Here is a 20,569-nt window from a genome sequence, read left to right as displayed (position 1 = left end):
TGGATTTATAACACAATGAAAACAGTATTGTGGCACCGAATGCAAGGTAAATGTGCTGGGACATCCACTTCTGGGAAGGTTGGCAACCGTCTTGAATGCTTTCCACTTGTGAATATTCTTTTTCACTGTAGAACGTTGAACTCTAAATTGTTGAGAAATGGTTATATAACCCTTTCCAGAGTGCCATTGCTTATGTCTTTCCCTCTTAGCACTGTGTTAACACACAAGGAAACGCTCCAGACCAGCCAACCGACAAAAACGTCTGCTTTTATAGAGGTCTTTTTTAACACACACACACAAAAAAAAATAGAATTAAAAGAAGTACACACACACACACACACACACACACACACACACACAAATACATAGTCAGCAAAAAATGCATACACACTATAGGGCAAGTAAAAATAGAATAATGCATACTACAGTAATCTAATATTAATCATATTATATCATATTATTAAATAATTATAATATATATATATAAATTATACAATTTTTAAACAGGATAGATGTGTCAGAGGACAGATGTGTCCACAGTCTAATAAAAGTTTTTTATTATGAATATGAAATGTCATCTGACAAAAAAAAAATCTTGAACTGAATAATTTGGTTTATAGTGTGAACGTTGCATAAATGATAAGCAAGGAAAGGCCTCTAACCTTCAAAACTTCAAACTAACTGAGCTGTGTGAGCATCGAATTGTGCTGACAGTGATACAGACACAATACTAATACTGCAGACACCATTAACACATGGCAGACATAACTGCTAAGGGATGCTGAACTGCCCTATGACTTTGTTTACTACCTAGCAGCTTTCAAGAATTATCAAGCTGCTACATTAGTAGGCATCGTGTGTAAATTCATGGGGAAAAATTGCTCCTTATAAAACACTAGCTTTTATAAGCTTCCAAGTGGATCAACAGAAAAGCGTTCCTCCTATCATTCTAAATGTGCCATGGCAGGAAGTCCTAAGCAGAAAAACTGCCCATGTGCTCTTAGAGGGGAGGGGTGGCATATTTGCTCATCTATATATCCACATGCGTCGGTAAGCCCATGCAAATGGAAGTGGATGGATAGCTGTTTCCTCAAGTGTGTTAGACAAAGAGTACTAAGAGAGCTGTCTTGCACTCATTCTGTAAATGCATAATCTGCAATCATCTGTACTGACCGTCAGATTATTAAACATGCATGATCACATAAAGCTTGTTAATTCAATTAGATTTTCATCCCTATGGAGCTGCTCGGTATCTGTTAGAATGCTCATGAGGTTTGGATTTTAATCAGAGCCAGAGTGTGTGCTGCTGCAGTACCCTGACCAGTGGAACACAAGCGATTTAAATCTAGTCACGCAATACATTTTCTCAACCAGCAGAATGTGACTGATAAAGGTAATGCAATTTGATATTTCATGTTGCCTGTGTTATGGGGTGGCACTCTGAATGCACTTCCAGCTGCCTCAGACTGAACAGAGCTCAAATGATTAGTGAGGAGCACTGCACTGCTTGCTCTCCCCTCAAAACACTGGAGGAGTTTTTATAACCAGTTTATCTTTAGTATTAGATCCATAAGATTTGTGGACTGGTATCTCATCTGGGGTAAATTCTCTTGCCCTGCGCCTTCTGTTCCTGGGATAAGCTGTGGATCCTCTGTGACCCCAAGCGGATATGTGGTTACAAAACTAAGTAAATAAATAAAACCATGATTCATTACAGCATATTTATATTTGAAATATCTTGACTGAACTGGAAAAGTGTTAAATTCCTTAACACATATTTAGACATCCTACTGAATCAGACACTTTTTCCAAGCCAAGAGATGATGGTAATGGTTAAAGAAAGTGCGTGGAGTTTGCATGTTCCCCCCTCATGCTTGGTGGGTTTCTTTAGGGCACTCTGGTTTCCTCCCACTAGCTGTGTTCTACTCATTATCTTGCTGCGTCCTGTAACGGACACATTTAGCTACATAGCTTTCTTCATACATTAGAGTTTGTGGAATATATTTGTGCTGCGCCTCAACTCTCAGTGGTACAACGTTCTCCATGTTGTGATTGTAAAGCACTACATCTTGAACGTACCCATGGCAAATGGCAATGTTGGAGAGATCAAGAAACTCATATGCCTTCAATTGCTTTGTAGTAAAATGCTCGGAGTTCTAATGGACGCTAAACCTTTAATTGGGATCAATTAACCACTGACCGAGTCATACAGAACTACACCAGTTCACAAGTTTATTTGAATAATGTTTCCCTTAATATAACCGCTTGTCAGTGCTTTTAGTGTTAATTCATGATTTATGAGTGTATAATGTTTAAGCTAAGGGCAAACTGATTACTTAAAAAAATTATTTAAGTCAATTCTGTAACCAGGCTGGTCATGCATTTCTTATTTTTGTTAACCAACACCAAAGGGCTAGAAATCATTTCGGTTTGCACCAATGCGGATGAAAGCTGGGGGAATATTTTAGTTTTCTTAACTGAACAACAGTTTAGCACAGAAATGCTAAAGTGCACAACGTCAAAACATAAGCTAATGTTGTTGTTTTTTTAATACAGATGCAGAAATATTCACTTAACTAAATTGCATAAAATCTAAATTTTGTTTTAAATTACAACTACAGTAAACAACTGAAATTAACTGGACATAATGATTACTACGTAAATGGTATGTTCGATTTTAGTAGTTCAACTGAAACAGGAGATAAAAATGTGAAAATGAAGCAGCACACGCTATTAAACTCCAAGAGAGTGAGTCTGTAAATAAACTAGTCTTTTAGTTTTTACTATATCTATTTAAATTCAGCGTAGGTGATTAGCCAGTTATGAAAAATGTTCAGTTTTTTAACTAGATGCCTAAATCATGTGGCAAACCTCAAAGCTTGTGGCACTATATTTACTTCAGAATTAGCATCGGAAATTATCCAATTTGTTTGTATGTTGGATGTTTTTTTTTAAAAGCTGTGACATATTAAGATTTTAAACAGAAAAAAATGCCAAAGACACAAAGCATGCCCTTTAAGAGTTTGCAATAAGAATATCTCTCTCTGCTCTTTGCGCCTTTTCTCGCTGCTCGTGAAGCTACTATATATTTTTAGCTATGGGGTTGTACAGTATTGGGCTACAGTACTATGCAAAAGTCTTGGGCCACCCCTGATTTCTTCATATTTTGCTTCCAAAGAGCCAAACTGTCTTGTTTTTTTTTTTAAATAGTCTTGAGAAATAGTTTTCCATTCTTTCTGTAGGAATTTTCTGGATCCCTGTATCTGACAAATCATTCAAGAAGAAAAAAAACAACACATCTAACTTAGGGCAAGAACCAGTGAAAAACAAATAGGTGCATATGATGACAAATGATCAGGCCGGTGATTAGTATACCTATATAATCTATATAGATTAGATAGAGTGGATGGAACAGATGAGAGGGGAAATGAGGCTGCTGCTGAGATTGGAACATAAACAATCATTTTTTAAATGGTATCTTTAAGCACTTTGCAGCTTGTCACTGTAAAAAGTTTGTTCCCATTACTTTCATTTAATCTACATAATTTAATTACATTTTATTTAATTTACTATGAAGAAGTAAATTACTATGATCTAAAAACATGTAATTGTAATTTATTACATGTTTATTTTGGGGCATACTGTGAGAACCCTGCTAGATAATTATCATAAGGTAAATATCGTGTTATGAAATAAAAAGCTTATAAACACCTTCACCAAAAGTGCTCCTTCTATTACCTCCATCCCTCACAAATGGTCACATGTAACTGCCTAACTGACTACAAAAGCACGCAGCAGGCCTGATCTTTCCACTGGTAATCTTTTTTAAATCGCTTTAGTTGTCCTATCAAATCAGTCATCTCTCACTGTAACACCACACCCAACTTCACACACAACACACCATGCACCCACACCTTCATTTACATTATCTAGAGGACATGATGCATGTCTAAACTTAGCGTCTGCTGTGTGAATATTAATAATGCCATGATCTGATCTACACATGGTCACTTCATGCATCCTGTATCAGTGTGTAACTTAGAGCTGGACTTCACCCACATGCACTTACACAGAAGTGTTCTTTTTTTACTTGGAAGCTAGGTTAAGTTTCCCAACTTTTCTGTCAAATCCCGCCTTCCGCTTGGATTGGTTGCAACAATTCAATCTTATCTACGATTGGATAGATGCTTTACTACATAGGAAATGAGAGCCAATCAATGCTTTTTCCTTTACCAAAGACGCACGGATTAACTTCTGAAATAAAAACTGTTGGGAGAGAGGTGTTCTTACAGTTTACTGATCAGGAACAGAAGCAAAATGTACTTACTAGAAACACGTCAAGTAACCTAATGTTACCCCATGTGGGGCAAACATGCGCAGAAAGAATATATTCCAACAAAAGAATAATATTTTCCTAGTAAACAGACTATGAAAGGTTTCGAATGAAAATCTTTTCCATTCGAGCTGGATTGGCTCAGACTGTTCCGACTGAGGTGGTTACTTTCGGAATATGAGGACATGAAAACACACCTACTGGTATGTTTGCAAGTGAAGATATATTGCATAAAGGAAGTGCTAAATAATATTTCTCATTATAAAACTTACCCTTATCTTATTCGACTGATAGATATTTTGGGCCTTTTCTAGAAATATTTTCTACAAAATTCTTCCACTCTCACTCACTCATTCTCTACACTGCTTATCCTGTACTGAGATGTGGGAGCCCTGGAGTCCATCGTGGGAAACTTGAAGCACTAATGGAGGTACACCCTGGATGGGGTGCCAATCCATTGCAGGGCATAAGCACACACACATTCTCACACTATGAGAAATTCCAATCTGCTTGTCTTTGGACTGTGGAAGGAAACCTGATGGAAACCTGCCAATCATGTGAGGCATATGCAAACAGGCATAGAACTAACTCGAACCCTGAACCTTGGAGGTGTGAGGCCAAAGTGCTAACCACCATGCCACTGTGCCATCCACAACTAAATAATCTGCCTGTAGAATATTAAAATTCCTAAAATTTTAATTAACAACATAATCCTTCATTTATTTTAACAAATAATATAACAAATGTAAATAATAGACTAAAATAGCCTACGTACTATATCACAATATTTTGACCGAGAAAAGTGTCAAGGTCAGAACTGATTTATTTCACATTAACAAACCAAGCCAAGTATTTAGCCAGAAAAAAAGCTTAAACTAAAAAGATGATGTAATGTTAGTTAATGTTTACAGGGACACTCAATGAAACAATTTTAGTGGATAATCCTCTATCTCTAGGACAAAAAAAAAAAAACCACAATATTTAAATAGGGTTAAAATACACTTTTAGTAACAGATTGCTTGTTGTAGATGTTGTACAACACCCTGGGATCTTAGCCTGGGACCATTTACCGTAGTGTTGAGTTAAAGCAGGCGATCACGCTGCGGCTCCTGACAAAATGAAATGCATTTCCGCAGAGGTCCACACCAATCAAATTTGACTCAGCAAAGCCTCTGCGACAAATGAGTCCATTTCATTAGTGAGAAGCACAAGGCCTGAGAGTGTGTGAGTGTGAGTGTGAATGCATTGAAGATTTCCTGTTTGACCTGTGCGGAATTAGACCCTAAGATACTGATTCTCAGGTGAACAATATTCTAGCACAAGGGAATACTGACAGATACTGAAACAAGAACTTTACCAAAGAAACCAAAACTTAATATAAAAAATCTATATAAAAAGAACATCCTGAGGAGGAAGTGAAACTAACTAAAAAAAACTCAACTGTTAAAGAAACTCACTGAGGGGTAAAACTAAAAAGAATGCGAGGGGTATGTAAGTCAATCTGGGAGCTTTGATAAAATTTCTCATGAATGAAGGCATAAAACCGATTGACATTTACAGAAAACTTTAAGCACAGTACAGTGATGAGACTCGCAGTCGTAGTAAAACATTTGAATGGTGCAAACGTTTTAAAGAAAGCCTGCATCTGTAATTGAGGATGCCAGCCAAGGTGGCTCGGAGCCCAGTGCAGTCACTCCTGTGAACATCTAGCACCTGATCTTTAACACCTGAAAATCGATGGATGACGTGACTTGAGGAAGAGATGCGTCTTTCGGTGGGAACTGCGCACAGACAAATATTCCATGAACACCACTTGCACATTTCAGGAACTGTGCTGTAAATACAGGAACTGGGCTGTTTTTTATTTAACACTGGGACAGGTGCATCAATGTAGCAGGTGATTATAGAGAAAAACAAAGGTAGTTTTTACTCTAATAGCTATGTTCTGTTATCCTATACAAAACTGGTTTGATTGGAATGCTCCTCATAATAATAATAATAATAATAATAGGGATGGCCCTGTACACATATTAGCAAGTGACAAAGCCACAAGTGACAATTCATTTCCTCTAGACCCAGTGCTAAAATTCATATGACAAATTGTGTACAAATAAATTCCAGACAAATTTACCGAAGTCAAAAATGTATGCCTTCAGTTCTCTCTTTAGCTCCCATTTGGTTGCAATAAACTTGATCTTCAAAAAGTCTCAGCATCCATTACAAAGTAACAAATGCTATTTCCTTATACAGCAGCTGAGAGTTTAGTTTCACTGCTGCTAAAGAACACAAGGTGTTTTTTTCTGAGTTCCTCTTGTTCACTTTCCATGTAAAAATGCACATGGTTGAAAAGCCCCGTGATAGTGTTTACCACGCCATGTTGTTTGCTGCTTTGTCCGACTATTATTGGATGCCTAATGCTAAAATATTCTGCCGTTCAAATAGTTAGGCTGGTCATTAAAATTAAGCGAAAGGTGCAATAAATTGTACAACGATATGCATTGGTGCTCAGTGCTCACATAAATTGAACTGACCCATCGGAAAATTCGAAAGATAAATTTAATTGTGTAACTGATTAATTGCAAAGTTCTACTTATGTCACATATACATACACATGTGGTGTTGGATGTTGGTTTGGAGAAAATTAAAAAACAAATGCCTGACATTTGTGCACAAACTAGGGGTAATACAAGGCATCAGTTTTAATTTATTGTGAACTCAGCTTAAGCCTTTAAATCAGTTGAGAATTTATGACTAAAAGCTTAACACAATACAGATCATTTTAACTGCTCGTGCTATCAGGTTTCAGTTTACGCTAACATAAGCGTAATTAAATACCACCCACATTTTACGTGTGATATTCTGGTTATAGGATTCACAAACACACTGTGAACCAAAGTTTACTGGAATTGATTATTCCCACACACACACACACACACACATAAAACAACACGAAAAGGCGCCTTTTAAAACAACACTCTCTCTCGTCCTCTCTGCTTTGTTTTTTGCCCCAATCCATCAGATTCTGGAACCACAAAACTCAGTTTCAACTATCTCAAATGCGTAAATGCCTCTCTGGAGTGCTAAACTATTTCCCACAATGCTTTGCATCACCCACAGAGAACTTCCTGCTGATTGAGTCAATTAGAGAGAAAACACATCATCATCATTCAGCTATCAGTAACAGGTAGTGTAGAATGTAAAGTAAAAAAGTAAACAATGGAGGAATACTGATACAGGACAACAGTGCGTGCAAGCACACACACACACACACACACACACACACAGTAATGCCTGCTATTATGTGTACTGCAAAGACTACGACCCTAAGTAATGCTAGGGAGTGTACTTGGGAGTGTGTGTCTATTTGCGTCACAATGTAGGACTAATAACAACTTTGGTCATGTGACATCATTATGCGATGACCTCAGCAGCAGCCAGCCGTCTTTAGATGGATAAGAGAGGAGATGAGATCAATGTAACCTAAACTTTTCTTCAGGAGATTGATTTATACAAAACTGCCTTGTGTGTGTGTGTGTGAGAGAGAGTGTGTTTGTGTGTGTGTGAGAGAGAGAGAGAGAGAGAGAGAGAGAGAGAGAGAGTTTGTGTGTGTGTGTGTGTGTGTGTGTGTGTGTGTGTGTGTGTGTGTGTGTGTGTGTGTGTGTGTGTGTGTGTGTGAGAGAGAGAGAGAGAGAGAGAGAGAGAGAGAGAGTTTGTGTGTGTGTGTGTGTGTGTGTGTGTGTGTGTGTGTGTGTGTGTGTGAGTGAGAGAGGGAGAGCTATTAAGCTTTTATCACTAGTTTATTTAAGGTTACGTCCACATTACCAGCCTAAAGCGACTCAATTCTTATTTTTTATCCTAATGTGACACAGCAATGCTAGCAATAGTTGTTAAAACAGCTCAAGTGTGGCATCTGTCTTTCTTCTTTTTTTCTGGACCTCACCATATATATATCCGATTAACTGCTTGCCATCCTCCAAAAAAAAAAAAAAAAAAAAAATTATTTTACGAAATAAAAAATTGTAAAAATAAAATACTCAGATTTAATATGGATTTATTGTAATAAACGTGCAATGTTAGAATAAAAAAAATGCATGACAAACTGGTTCGAGAAAACAGATTAAGCAGTTTTAGAATATCTCAAACAATAACATATAACAAGTGTTAGATTAAAATCTATTCAATGGTACACTTCTCGCAGCAACAATCATATTGTGAGCATTTTCTGCTCCTATAGTCGGGGCCATTTTCCTTTTTTCCTTTTCAATTTGTCTTTTGTTTTTAACACAAGAGTGAATGAGTGCAGTTACCATTAGATGTACTGTTACACCGAGGTAGTTATGGTTACTTGCTGATGTCCACTGGTCTCCAGTAAGTGTAATTAAAGTAGCTTTGTGAAAGTGCCTCACTTTCATAGCCTTTTATCTAACGTTATCGATAGTAAAAATTTTATCCCGAAACTTAAAAACATACATAAGTGATTTGATCTCAGTTGGATTGTACTTGTAACCTTTACATAAAATGAATTCAGTTAGGTAGACTTTCTCTTTTTGGGTACATTATTTACTTTAATTTGTTTACATGATGTTGGCAGTTTACACTTCAAATTTACTATATTTTTTTAATAACATGATGTAACTATTATCCATAAAGGTATCAAGGAAATAATTAAATTGCAATTTATTAATTTGCTCCATGAATTCACATTATAACCCAAGAATTCCAAGAATTTCTTCAACACTAAGAACCGCACCAAGCATTTTGACCAGACATGACATTATGTGTGTAAATCTCTCTAGCGGGAGAGTAAAATATAGGACTTGCAGATGTAGCAGCTTTTTAGACATTCAGCTGACACAATGAATTATCCCAACCCACCTCCTCATGTTATTGCTATTTTCTTCCACAGAAAATTTTCTGGGAAACAGTTAAACTGACCCTTATGAAGGTCTCTTGCTGTGGACCATAAAGATAACGAAGCGCACCATTAGCTAGACAGAGCGCTACACAGTAATGACGGCATATAAGGCCGTGGATAGCTGCCAGAGCTGCCAAGGCAATTTCAGAAATAATAACACCCATTACATCACTAGCATGCTTGTAAAAACGATCAGATTTTTGTCATCAGGAGGGGGACATGGGACGCAGCTATAAGGAGAAAGACTAACCTTACAGATAAATATAGGGCTATTATATTGGAAAAGAGCTACCACTTACAAGTAAAAAGGACTTAATGATTTTATATTAAGTGAGATGTGTCTTAAAACTTGGAGATGAAGTAGACATTCATTTCTAATAAACTAACAAGGGTGGAGGATTAATTAGGGATTAATAAGCGCCACTGTGTTGGGTATTGTATAACATATTTGCTGGGTTTATGCAGAGTGGGGGTGTGTGCGTGTGTGTGTGTGTGTGTGTGTGTGTGTGTGCGTGGGGGTGCTAAAAAAATGTACCAAGCGCAAAGAAAAATTAATGGACAACAGCCCCTATTCTCAAAACACACACAAATATATGCAGACGCACACAAACACACACGCTGATTTTGACTGCACAGCAATTTGCTTTCGCAATAACCCCCCCAATGGGGGTGTCCCACAGTTAAATACATCCCTAAGAAAATGTTTGTGTGCCTGCATGCACATGCTTTCACTCTCACACTTTTTCACACACATGCTTTCTTTGTGAGGTCTTTCCAGAATTTGTCCTTGTCATGACCTTCTGTTGATTACATTATTCGTGCATAACATTTTGAAACCTTTTCGGGTAAACGTTAATCATGGGGACCAGCCTAATGTATCCATAATGTCAAACTGTTCTATATTTATGGATGCATTCAGTTCTCATCAAGATCCACTCTACCAAGCTGAAATGTAGGCATCAATTCGATGTGACCATGTTAATTAATTTAGGCAAATTTCGAACAATAACCCGGAAAAAAACATCACAGTTGCTGAACTGTCATTATTTTGTTGGCCAAAGCAGGCTTGTTTATTTAAAGACTAGATCTGTCACAGGATAAGAAAAGAACAAACCGAACCCTAAAAAAGAGAACAAAAAACACAGATGCGAAAGAACATCGGTCTCGGTTGTGACGCTCAGCTGTGGGAATGTCTGGCCTCGGAGCAGGAAGTGGAGAGGAAATGGATTCATCATGCCATAGACTCCTCTGATCTGGGTGTTCTTCCAAATAACAGCACTCCCCATCTCCTCCGCCTCTCAGTCCTTTTTCCACGATCTTTTGTTCGTGAGTGATTATGAACATCTCTGTTTATGTGTACGTTTGTGTGTGTGTGTGCGCGCGCGTGTTCGGGGGGCAGGGGTATGTGTTTGTGGGGGGGGGGTTTAAAGCTTACCTCATGTCTTCCAGTAAGTCGCATTCGGTCTGGTGTTTAAAGTGCAGTCTGGTGAGCTGCTCCGTGTGAGTGGTCTTCAGCTCCTGCGTGACTTTGACCTTCATCCAAACACACATACGAGGAAGGATTTATTATCCAAAGCAAAGAAAACGCATTTATATGTACACACAAAACCACACACACACACACACACACACAAGTTCATTATTTTTCTCCTCAACAATTTTCAATTCAAAGCGTGTTATATTGGAATTTTTTTTTTTTTTTTTACAATACTGGAGAACGCAGAACCCTTTAAACAAACAACAAAGCATCAAATAAACTCATTCCAGCAAAACAAAACTGTAACTCAGAGGGTACCATAGGGCTAAAGGTCACTTGGGGTGAAGTCACAAGAAGAATGTACTGTTTGTGTGCTGCACAAACATCACTGAAGAACCAATGGTCCAATTTTTTTTATTGTACTTTCAGTTGCACATTCTATCAGAAATGGCTCGTCCTACTATACAACGCCAGTTAAACTTCCTTCATCTGATCTCACTCAGCTCAAATACCAATTCCAAAGCCAAACTGTCAAAATGATCCAGGTTGCTATTTCTAAATAGTTTAGGGCCAGTTTGAGAGTTGCAAATGTTAAAATACCTGGCAGTAAATCCAAGGCTGCTTTACACTCGACAAGATATTGCTTTATACCTTGCCCTGATACGACTGCGCCTCCCTCCTCTCTCCACCACTGGCCAGCCTTTACATTAGTCATATTGTTCTGTACGTAAGTAAACTTGCATATTTACACTCTCTTATACAGCAAGTGGCAGTTTGGTGTGTGGGCCTCCAACAAATCCAAAAAGAAGGAGACTAGAGGGAAGTCAGCCTTCATGTTATGCTTAATATTATTAATATTTTTGTGAAAAAACAGTCAAGAGTGACCCTCTCACATTTTTTCCTATTTATGAGTTCTGGCCATGCAGTTCAGAGAATGAGATTGGTATTATATTGCGAAACGCATTTTCGCATAGGAAATAATGTAAATGCAGATAATTCGTTCCAGCCACCCAAAAATATTACCAAGTTCCAACACAATTACCAAAGTTGCTTAGTTTTATTTTTGCTACTGTTCTTGCCAACATTCTTTGGCCCCTAGTGCTGTGTCTTCACTAAAACTTACACAAAATGTAAGGATTTCCACTAACCAAACACGTTTTGAACAGCTCCTGGACAACTTAGTCGGTTTGACTCAGTTCGCTCACTCGTATGCTCAAAATGTTTTGCACACCGAGGCAAATTTCTTGCAAAACTACAGTTCTTAAAATGGAAATTCACAAGACAGGGACATTCATATGGCGAGGTACCACTGTATTGGATCCATACCTGAGACTATAGGGTGAAAACACACTATAGACAAAAAGCTGTAGTGATGCACCAGTCTGATCGAATGAAAAATATTGGCCCTAAAAATGTTTCATCAATTTTGGATCAGATTTCCATTATACAAGCATTTACTAACACAAAAAATAACTTGCATTTGTATGTACAGTGCAAACCATAATTGCACCAATATTCAGAACAACAGCATGGTTGAGAGTGCTTTTCTATAACAGTTCTATAAACTGACAGATTTACTAACAATAACAATAGTTCCCAAAGAAACAAACACTTGATAAAATATTGCTTAGTCAACGCAGAGTGGTTCTGGGTGCATGAGCAATCATTTTCACACATGAATCAACCACGACATTGCACGCTGTAATTAAAGCTAAAAAAATCCTAGTGTGGGCAACTTATTTATTTATTTATTAGTCATTTTTGGCCAGGTAATGTATAATATACAGCAGACATATTTAGATGTTTCCCCCATGAGGCCACACTTTATTTTTTAAAAACCTCTTCCCCAACTAATCTCCAATTTTATAACAACTTGTTAACTTCCCCAACTCTGCCTCCAACCAAAAACTTGTCAATGGTCAACCCTCTCTCGGAATGAACACAAAAACAAGCCAAGTCATCCTCTTTTGCCTGCTACTTCAATTGTTTTAGATTATCTGACTAATAAAATAAAACTGAACTGCATAAAAAATAAGTTTTACTACACAGCAGAAATTCCAACCCAAAGAGGACGTATGCACTGTCCTGCTCTCTATGTGTTTGTTGAGCAGTTTTAAAGACGTTCTAATGAACATCCTCGTTAAAATTAATTGCAAAGTTTTAGATTTGACACCTCCTTATGGGCATAATAAAGCTGGTCTTTTTTATCTACGCTCGACCACTTTTTTTTATTCAAAGGATTTTTAGTACTGCTGGTAAGTATAATAACTGAAGTGAACTAAGTGGAACATAGATTGCTGGGTTTTATTTTAAGTAAATATACTCATATAACTTTCTTCATTTACTGTGATAAAAAAAGTCAAAGCAATAACTCTTTAAGCAGGTAAATCAGGTGAAGTGAAATGGGATTAAAGGGGACGGGGCTGTGGATCATTCTAGATTTATATACAAACTGGCCTATTTGTCATTTTTATTAGTTACAATGAAGGCTTTTTAACACATTTTTGGGATATTTCATCTCACACACTCCACAGAGCAGTTCCAAAACCTCTTACATATGTTTTTGATAGATTTCCTGATCTTAAATATTCAAAAACTACATAAACATTTTAAAAACAGATTAAATAAAATAAAGCATCATATCAACTTCCCCAATTTTTTAAAAGTTTTAAATTAGTTCTTTACAATTAATCACATAAAGATCTAAATTGAAATATGGACCTGTGTAACTATTTATTCTGATTAATTAGACTGCAGTTTATGCAGTTTAATTTACACATCATTCAAATGCCCGATTTTCTTCTTAACTTAGTCATGTCCAATTCCTCCCCGTCACTAGGGGGCTCCCACATTAAGGCTCCCACTACTACTCAGTGGGAGGGCCAAAGACTATCACGTGTTTCATCTGAACCACATGACGCCAGCCAACTGCATCTTTACGAATTGCTCACTCACGCACTGTTGGGGGACAGCGCTATCCGCTCCGTCCGCTTGTGTGAGCTCACCGACGCCCCTGATTGGCTGTAGAGCCGTGGTTAATCTGGGATCACTAAGTACCTCTCATCCCTCCCCTCTGTGAGAGCTCGGCCAATCAGCTCGCTCTCTAGACGTCCTGCTGCAAGACAATACTGCGTCACATGGGAATCAACTCGTGATCTCTGGATGATAGGGCGAGCAATTTACCTAGATCAGGCATGACTATCCAGGCCCTGATGCTTTTTGGATAAAAGAGAATAATTAATATACAACGTATATAAGTATATGTTATAATCTAGCGCTTTTTCCCCTCTCAAAGTAGCCGTGGCTATGCATGTCTGTCAGCCTGTTTCTGACGAGTCAGCAATGAACACCTTTTATTTTTATGTCAAATCATCATTCAAGAAGTGAAGAGAAGTGAAAAATAATTATTTACACTATTCATATTTGGAAGAACGTTAAAGGGCTAACAAACGTGATTAATACAAAAGCGTGTGTGCGCGTAAGAGAGAAACAGACAGTGTTACAATCATACATGTAGCACAATCCCACTTGGATTTAGTTGGATTTTCCTTTTTTTTCTTCTCTCCTTCTTTTGTACTTTCTCCATCAGCATATAAAGGATTTTCAGCATACAAACAAATGTAACTGCGTCGCACGTACCTCCAAGAGACGTTCAAAACAATAGAGTCAACCCAGGATATAAATGTGGCCTTCAAAATGCGTTCAATAGCTACATGATTTTTTTTGTGCTTTTTTGTAACATTGGTAAATAATTTTTATTAAAGATTACAGTGGTGCCTCGGCATACGAATTTAATCGGTTCCTGAGTCAGGTTCTTAAGGTAAAATTCTGTTTTGTTATGAAACACATTTTCCCATGGGACATGATGTAAATGCAGATAATCCGTTCCAGCCACCCATTTGGTAAGCCATATTGGTTACCAATATCACCAAGTTCCAATGCTATTATCATATTTCTTTATACAAAAACAGTCAAAACATTTAGAAGAGACATGTAAGTAAAGTATAATATGAAATATTAATTAATTAAAAACCTTAATTTATGATTCCTCATGGCATTGGCTGCTTTACAACAAAAACTGAAAGTGGCTCTGTTTTCTTCTTGCTATTGTCATAGCTAACATTCTTGAGATCTATGGTGCTATTTCTTCATAGCTATGTTTAATGTCCATTCTTGTCCTGTTATCACTTATAGTAACAGCTACAATAACCCCCTAACCAGTCTCTCTTAAGTCTTGAGCAATTCATAAAAAAAAATAAAAACACTATTAAAAAGAAGCACTTAATGTACACCTACTATTTAAAACTTTAAGTAAATCGTGTTGGAGCTGTTGTTTTAGGAAATATTAATGAACAACATCTGACCAATTGGCTTTACATTTTTTAACACCCTTAACTAGGATAATTAATATGATAATAATATCATTCAGCCCTGCAGTCATGAGTCAATTGCCGTGGAAATATTCCAGGACTGAGTCAGTGTGCAATAGCCCTATTTGAGCAAAATATGTTTATTCCAAGTGCAGGCTTTATGAAGAGCAGACTTTAGATATACTGTATGTGTAAAATTAGCAGAATTAGCTAGATTTATTAAACCTTTGACATCCACATATGAAGCAACCCATTTAAACCAGCTGCAAATGTTGCACTAAAAAAAATCTGTACAGGATCAGTGGCCATTAGAAAGAAGTTAGAAATTTGATAAAAGGATCTAATCAAACATGGTGACATGAAACATGAAATCAGTGCAACAAAAAAAAAAAAAAATATATAAATAAAATAAAATTAGTGGTTTGCCCATTTCTTTCATTTCCTATTTACTCTCTATGTATTTCCTGTATTATATGTTCATTTAGCTTTTCTTATCTTACATGTTGTTTCATAATTGACTCAAAGAGCTTCTGCACAAAAGATTCCAATGCACCCGTACTGTCAGTATGTGCACAAACTGCAAATAAAATATTTTAAAATCGTGAATATATGGAGCTTTCAGTGCTACATGTCCATTCACATTGTACATATTTCAGATATCAGTGCTTAAACAGCAAACATACAACACAGCTGATTCTAAAGGTGTCAAATAATGTTTTATGCAGTTAGTGTACTAGAATAATATTCACATAACTTTAAAATAGAAAAGCTAACGATTAATCAATAATCTATAAATGGCCATTAAGAATGCAACCGATTTAAAATGCAGTAACCTGTTAAGGTCTGTTTTGTATGTTGTGGAAACCTTCACAATCCACCTATAACCAACCGTTAGTTTAGCTAGCCTTACTAACCAGCCTCCTTACATGCTTGCTAGTACCTTATTTGATGAGCTGAGTGACTGCGATTACCTTCACCGGACACCGGATTAAGTCAGCCTGCTTACGTTTTACGGAAGGCTCTGTCACAAAACTGATTATTAAACCCACCCTACAACAGCATGTTCCGGCATATTTGTGCGAGTGGTAAGCACTGTCGCCTTGATCCTCCAGTGTCCGGGTTCGATTCCCCCCCTCCGTGTGCATGGAGTTTGTATGTTGTCCCTGTGCTAGGTGGGTTTCCTCTGGGTACTCTGGTTTCCCCCCCCACGGTCCAAAGACCTGTCGATTAGGCTAACTGGTGTTCCCAATGTGTGTCTGCCCTGTTATGGGCTGGCACCCTGTCTAGGGTTTACCCCGCCTTGCCCTCAGTTTCCTGGGATAGGCTTCAGGTCCCCTGCGACCCTGTATACAGGATTAAGCAGTATAGACGATGAATGAATGATTAAGTGAGTGGATACTAGTTGATATGCTTAATTAAACAAGACTGCAATTTTTACCTGTTTCTGTTAAGTTACACTACTAGCCAGCTGGCTACTAAAGCATAGGGATATAGCAAGGTGACATTTATTGCAGATGGAAAAAATACAAGTCCAGATAGAGCTGGTTTATGGTGATTTATGGTGCTTGGTGGGTTTCCTCCAAGTATTCCAGTTTCCTTTCACAGTCCAAAAACATGCAGAGTAGGCAAACTGGTGTTTCCAAATCGTCCATACTGTGAATGTGTGTGCCATGTGATGCGTTGGCACCGCATCCAAGGTGTACTTCTAGGTGTCCCGCAACCATGTACATGGTACGCAGTGAGTGCGAGAATGAGAGATATTAATATGGGAAGATTAGTCAATAATAGATGATGCAAATGACAAATCTGTGCCATGACTGTTTTTACTAAAATGAACTATAGAGATCATGCAGTGAACTTATTTAGAATATTTCCTCATGCTGATGATGACATAAACTCCTGGCTACACCACTGCCATAAGATCTAATGCATCCATGACAAAGACAAAGACAGGAAGCTTGACTCTTTCTGTCTAAATCTGTCTTGTCGTCCAGTCTTCCTGGGCTTCCCTAATCTGAATTAGCACCACAGGGAACCCACAGCCAGCATTTAAATCTACACTTTACACTCGCTCGTGCACATCTAACGAACAGGTCTAGAATCAGCAGTATACAATAACGATGACTCAAATGCACCCTGGGAGTGAGTGCTGACTCCATCATCGTTACAAATCAGATTAAAGGGCGTCAGAGACATGTGGAAGGTGGAGCCCTTCAATATGCGGGAAGTCTTCATACGGCACCGACTCGTGTGCTGGTGTTAAGAGCGTCTGCTCATTCCGTATTCTGTTGCTGGTTTTCCCATGTAAAAGAAATGTTTAATCTTACTTGGTCACACCTGGATAAACAAAGGGTACTAATTACTAAATTATTATTAGAATTTGCCAGTGGTCTGGGTCTCAGCAGGGGACGCTGATTTTCCAAAACAAAGCAGCTTTATTGGGTAATGATCAGCAAACATGCAAACTAACACAGTGCAATCTGCGAACACAATTGTGACGAGGCTTAGAAGTGAGCTCAGCAACACCTGAATTATTGTCCCTAACACCTGTCAACATGCTTCTGAAGATAACCTAACACCAGGGTGCGTGATGTCGATGTCCTAGGACGCCCAGTGGGACTGCACCGATGAGCCCGAGCAGAGTGGCTAATACCTGGGGACGAGCTGTTAATTACAGAGCCAACACTCTGCTCGACAGGAAAGGATTTAGCCTAGTTGGGTGAAGATCTAGTCCCTACAAATTAGAAGAAAGAAATGAAAAAAGGAGCCTTTCAAAGAACATTTCGACTGTCACAGGTCACGTTTAACAACAAAGTGAAGTAACAATACAACGAGCGGAAAAAAATGATAAATTTGAAAGACTTCGTAAGGACAACTGTTATCTATGGTCATCTCTAAGGCACAAATGCAGAGGAGCATCCAGTCAAACAAGAGTCCAATTCAAAGTTGGAAATGGTATAGAGATGATGCTTTTCAAAATGTGGAAAACAAATGTTGCACTCATCATGATAAAAGGCAATATGGTATACGTATGCTAGACAAGAAAGCAAGCTGTATTTACAGTATTGTATGCCACAAAGGACATGATTGCATCTATGACACGATTTTAATTACTCGCTTCAGCGCAAGATGTCATGTCTCAAAGCGGTAGGTTTCTAAAATAAATAAATAAATGAATGAATAAATCCTGATTTATTTAAAACAAAAGAAAAACAGAACAAAAAGGCCCGCCACCTACAACCCTCAGACTGTATTGTGACTGTAGCCTGAAATGAAAGAACGCTTTGTCTCGTTCACATGTGCCTTTTTTTTACTCAATGTGCAACTAACCCTCCTTACATCACTCAGATCTGACAGCCTACCTTTCGTTTCGCTATAAACGACAATCTTCACTGTTTCCTGTGTGCGCCGAGACTGAACCATGACACAGGGTCAGACATAACCTTGTCAAAGCTGATGCTGCTGAGAGACTACAGGGTTTTATCCAAGCTGTCCATGGTGGCTGGAAAACAATAATGCAAAGCCAGCATGTGGTTTCATTTCAGCAGCCTGGGATATTTCTCTATGAAATCTAACACCCTTCAATAATAATAATAATCATTTAAAAATATATTGTTAGGAGATACCAGCCTATCCGATTTTTTCCCATACTGTCTATCTTTTTTATATATATTTGTCCGAAAATAAACAGACTGGTCATTAAACATGATTAGTACAAAACACACACACACACACACACACACACACATATAGCTTTTTCACTGTTTCCTCCAGATGCACAGGCATAATGAAAACCCAGTACAACACATCTGAGTGAGCTGCAATATTGCAACACAGCCACAGGTCCAAAAAGCAGAAATTGCACTGTATTGACCAAAACATCAAAACATCTGCAGTAGTGTCACAACCTCAAACACAAACAGCTATAAAACAAATTCACCAGTTCAAAGAGCACCAAAGGAAATGCCTTCACAAGACTCAAACAAGATGCCTTTCCCCCCCATCAAGAAACACAAATCACATGAGGGTAACCTTAGGTGTCATCAATGCACTACTATCAGAATTGTGATCAAATTAAAGTCAGAGATGTGCACGTGCCATTCACAGCAAGCGCGCGCCAACAACAACAAGCAAAAAACAAACAAACAGATATGCATGCAAGGAAGAAAGCAAGAGCATTTCTTCACTTCATCCTAACGTGGAGAAGAATGCACTTTCTTTACCTTTCTCGGCGGAGGCTGCATGGCTCAACATGGACATGAAGAAAGAGCAAGTCCTAAAAAATGAGTGAAATCCACAGAGAGAAAAGGAATAGAAACGAAATCCACCAGCACTAAGCTCAGATCAGCGCTCGTGCAGCCATGAAAGACCAGATCAGCTCCGCTCTTCACGAGCACAGTGAGAGAATAGAGGAGAAAATGCTGGAGAAAAAAAATGCTGCAGGCTTTTTTTTTGCTAAATGCGAGACACAAGAGCGACACGCACAGGAAACACTGAGTGCATTGAAGTGAATGGTGCAGCAGGGAGCATGCTGACCACAGCGCCCCCTACTGGACACACGCAGTCATTATTCTTAAGCATCTTTTTTTTTCACCTACATTTTATTTTACCACTTTATGTGCAACATACGGCATATTAGCACTGCTAATTATTTTCATGGATCCCATCTCCACGTAAATACAGAAAGTTATCACTTCCAAATTTTAAGCCTTAAAGGCTTAATAATAATACCTACTTTTAATATATTGCTAAATATATTGCTACTTTTGTAGCATTTCAATCATATTTAGTGAATTTAGTGTCAGAATAACGGTAGCATTAACGGTTGTTTTATTGCTAAAAAAAATAAAGGAAACATTTATTTTGACGTGAACGTCTCTCATATGTATATGCATGGTTCAAGTCAAACTAAGTGTTCCCTTATTTTTTAGCAGTGTATACATGTACATATAATATATATACTTTGTCACAAAACAAAACAAAAATTCACAGGAATGAAAAACGGAAGCGCCCAACGTGGGGCTCGAACCCACGACCCTGAGATTAAGAGTCTCATGCTCTACCGACTGAGCTAGCCGGGCTGTATGCGCCGTTGAGAATTCGTCCTTATGTTTGTATGATAACATCCTGACGTTTTAGCGCGCACGACAAAATTCAGTGTGTAAAAATTCTAATAAAAGTTTAAAAAAGCCTATCTGGGAAGGCTCGGCAAATTTCGTAGTAGTATAAATTATTTAGATAGAGATTTCTTCTTTCACTGACTACAGTTTTTTTACACGCTTTTACAACTATACACAGTATACCAGGGCCATGACGATACCAAAAACACAAACTAATTTCCAAAAAATATAAATGTTATTGTCCTGTGTTCACACGTTTGTTCAGATTGTTTTTAAACTTTTATAGGGAAAAAAACTATATTATTGGCTGCACCATGTGCACATTTAGAAACATTGGATATTTAATATACAGTA

At 37.9% G+C, this 20,569-nt stretch overlaps 1 protein-coding gene and 1 non-coding gene across 2 annotated transcripts in view; both read right to left on the bottom strand.

The window, feature by feature from the left end:
* The window catches only part of LOC128527762 (F-BAR and double SH3 domains protein 2-like), a 105,114-nt gene extending 85,600 nt beyond the window's left edge, over window positions 1–19,514 (bottom strand). The window contains exons 1-2 of the mRNA XM_053500326.1: window positions 19,319–19,514; window positions 10,684–10,781 (exon numbers count right to left, since the gene is read on the bottom strand). Coding sequence (XP_053356301.1) covers window positions 10,684–10,781; window positions 19,319–19,339 — 119 coding nt within the window. The 5' untranslated portion in view covers window positions 19,340–19,514. The remainder of the gene's footprint in view (window positions 1–10,683; window positions 10,782–19,318) is intronic.
* A 589-nt stretch (window positions 19,515–20,103) lies between these two features.
* On the bottom strand, window positions 20,104–20,176 carry trnak-cuu (transfer RNA lysine (anticodon CUU)). The gene has a single exon. It is a non-coding gene; the product is annotated as a tRNA-Lys (tRNA).
* Between the last annotated feature and the right edge of the window lie 393 nt (window positions 20,177–20,569).

Source organism: Clarias gariepinus, chromosome 7 (assembly GCF_024256425.1).
Source record: "Clarias gariepinus isolate MV-2021 ecotype Netherlands chromosome 7, CGAR_prim_01v2, whole genome shotgun sequence".
Taxonomy (NCBI): Eukaryota; Metazoa; Chordata; class Actinopteri; order Siluriformes; family Clariidae; genus Clarias; species Clarias gariepinus.
This window is presented reverse-complemented; position numbering and strand designations above follow the sequence as displayed.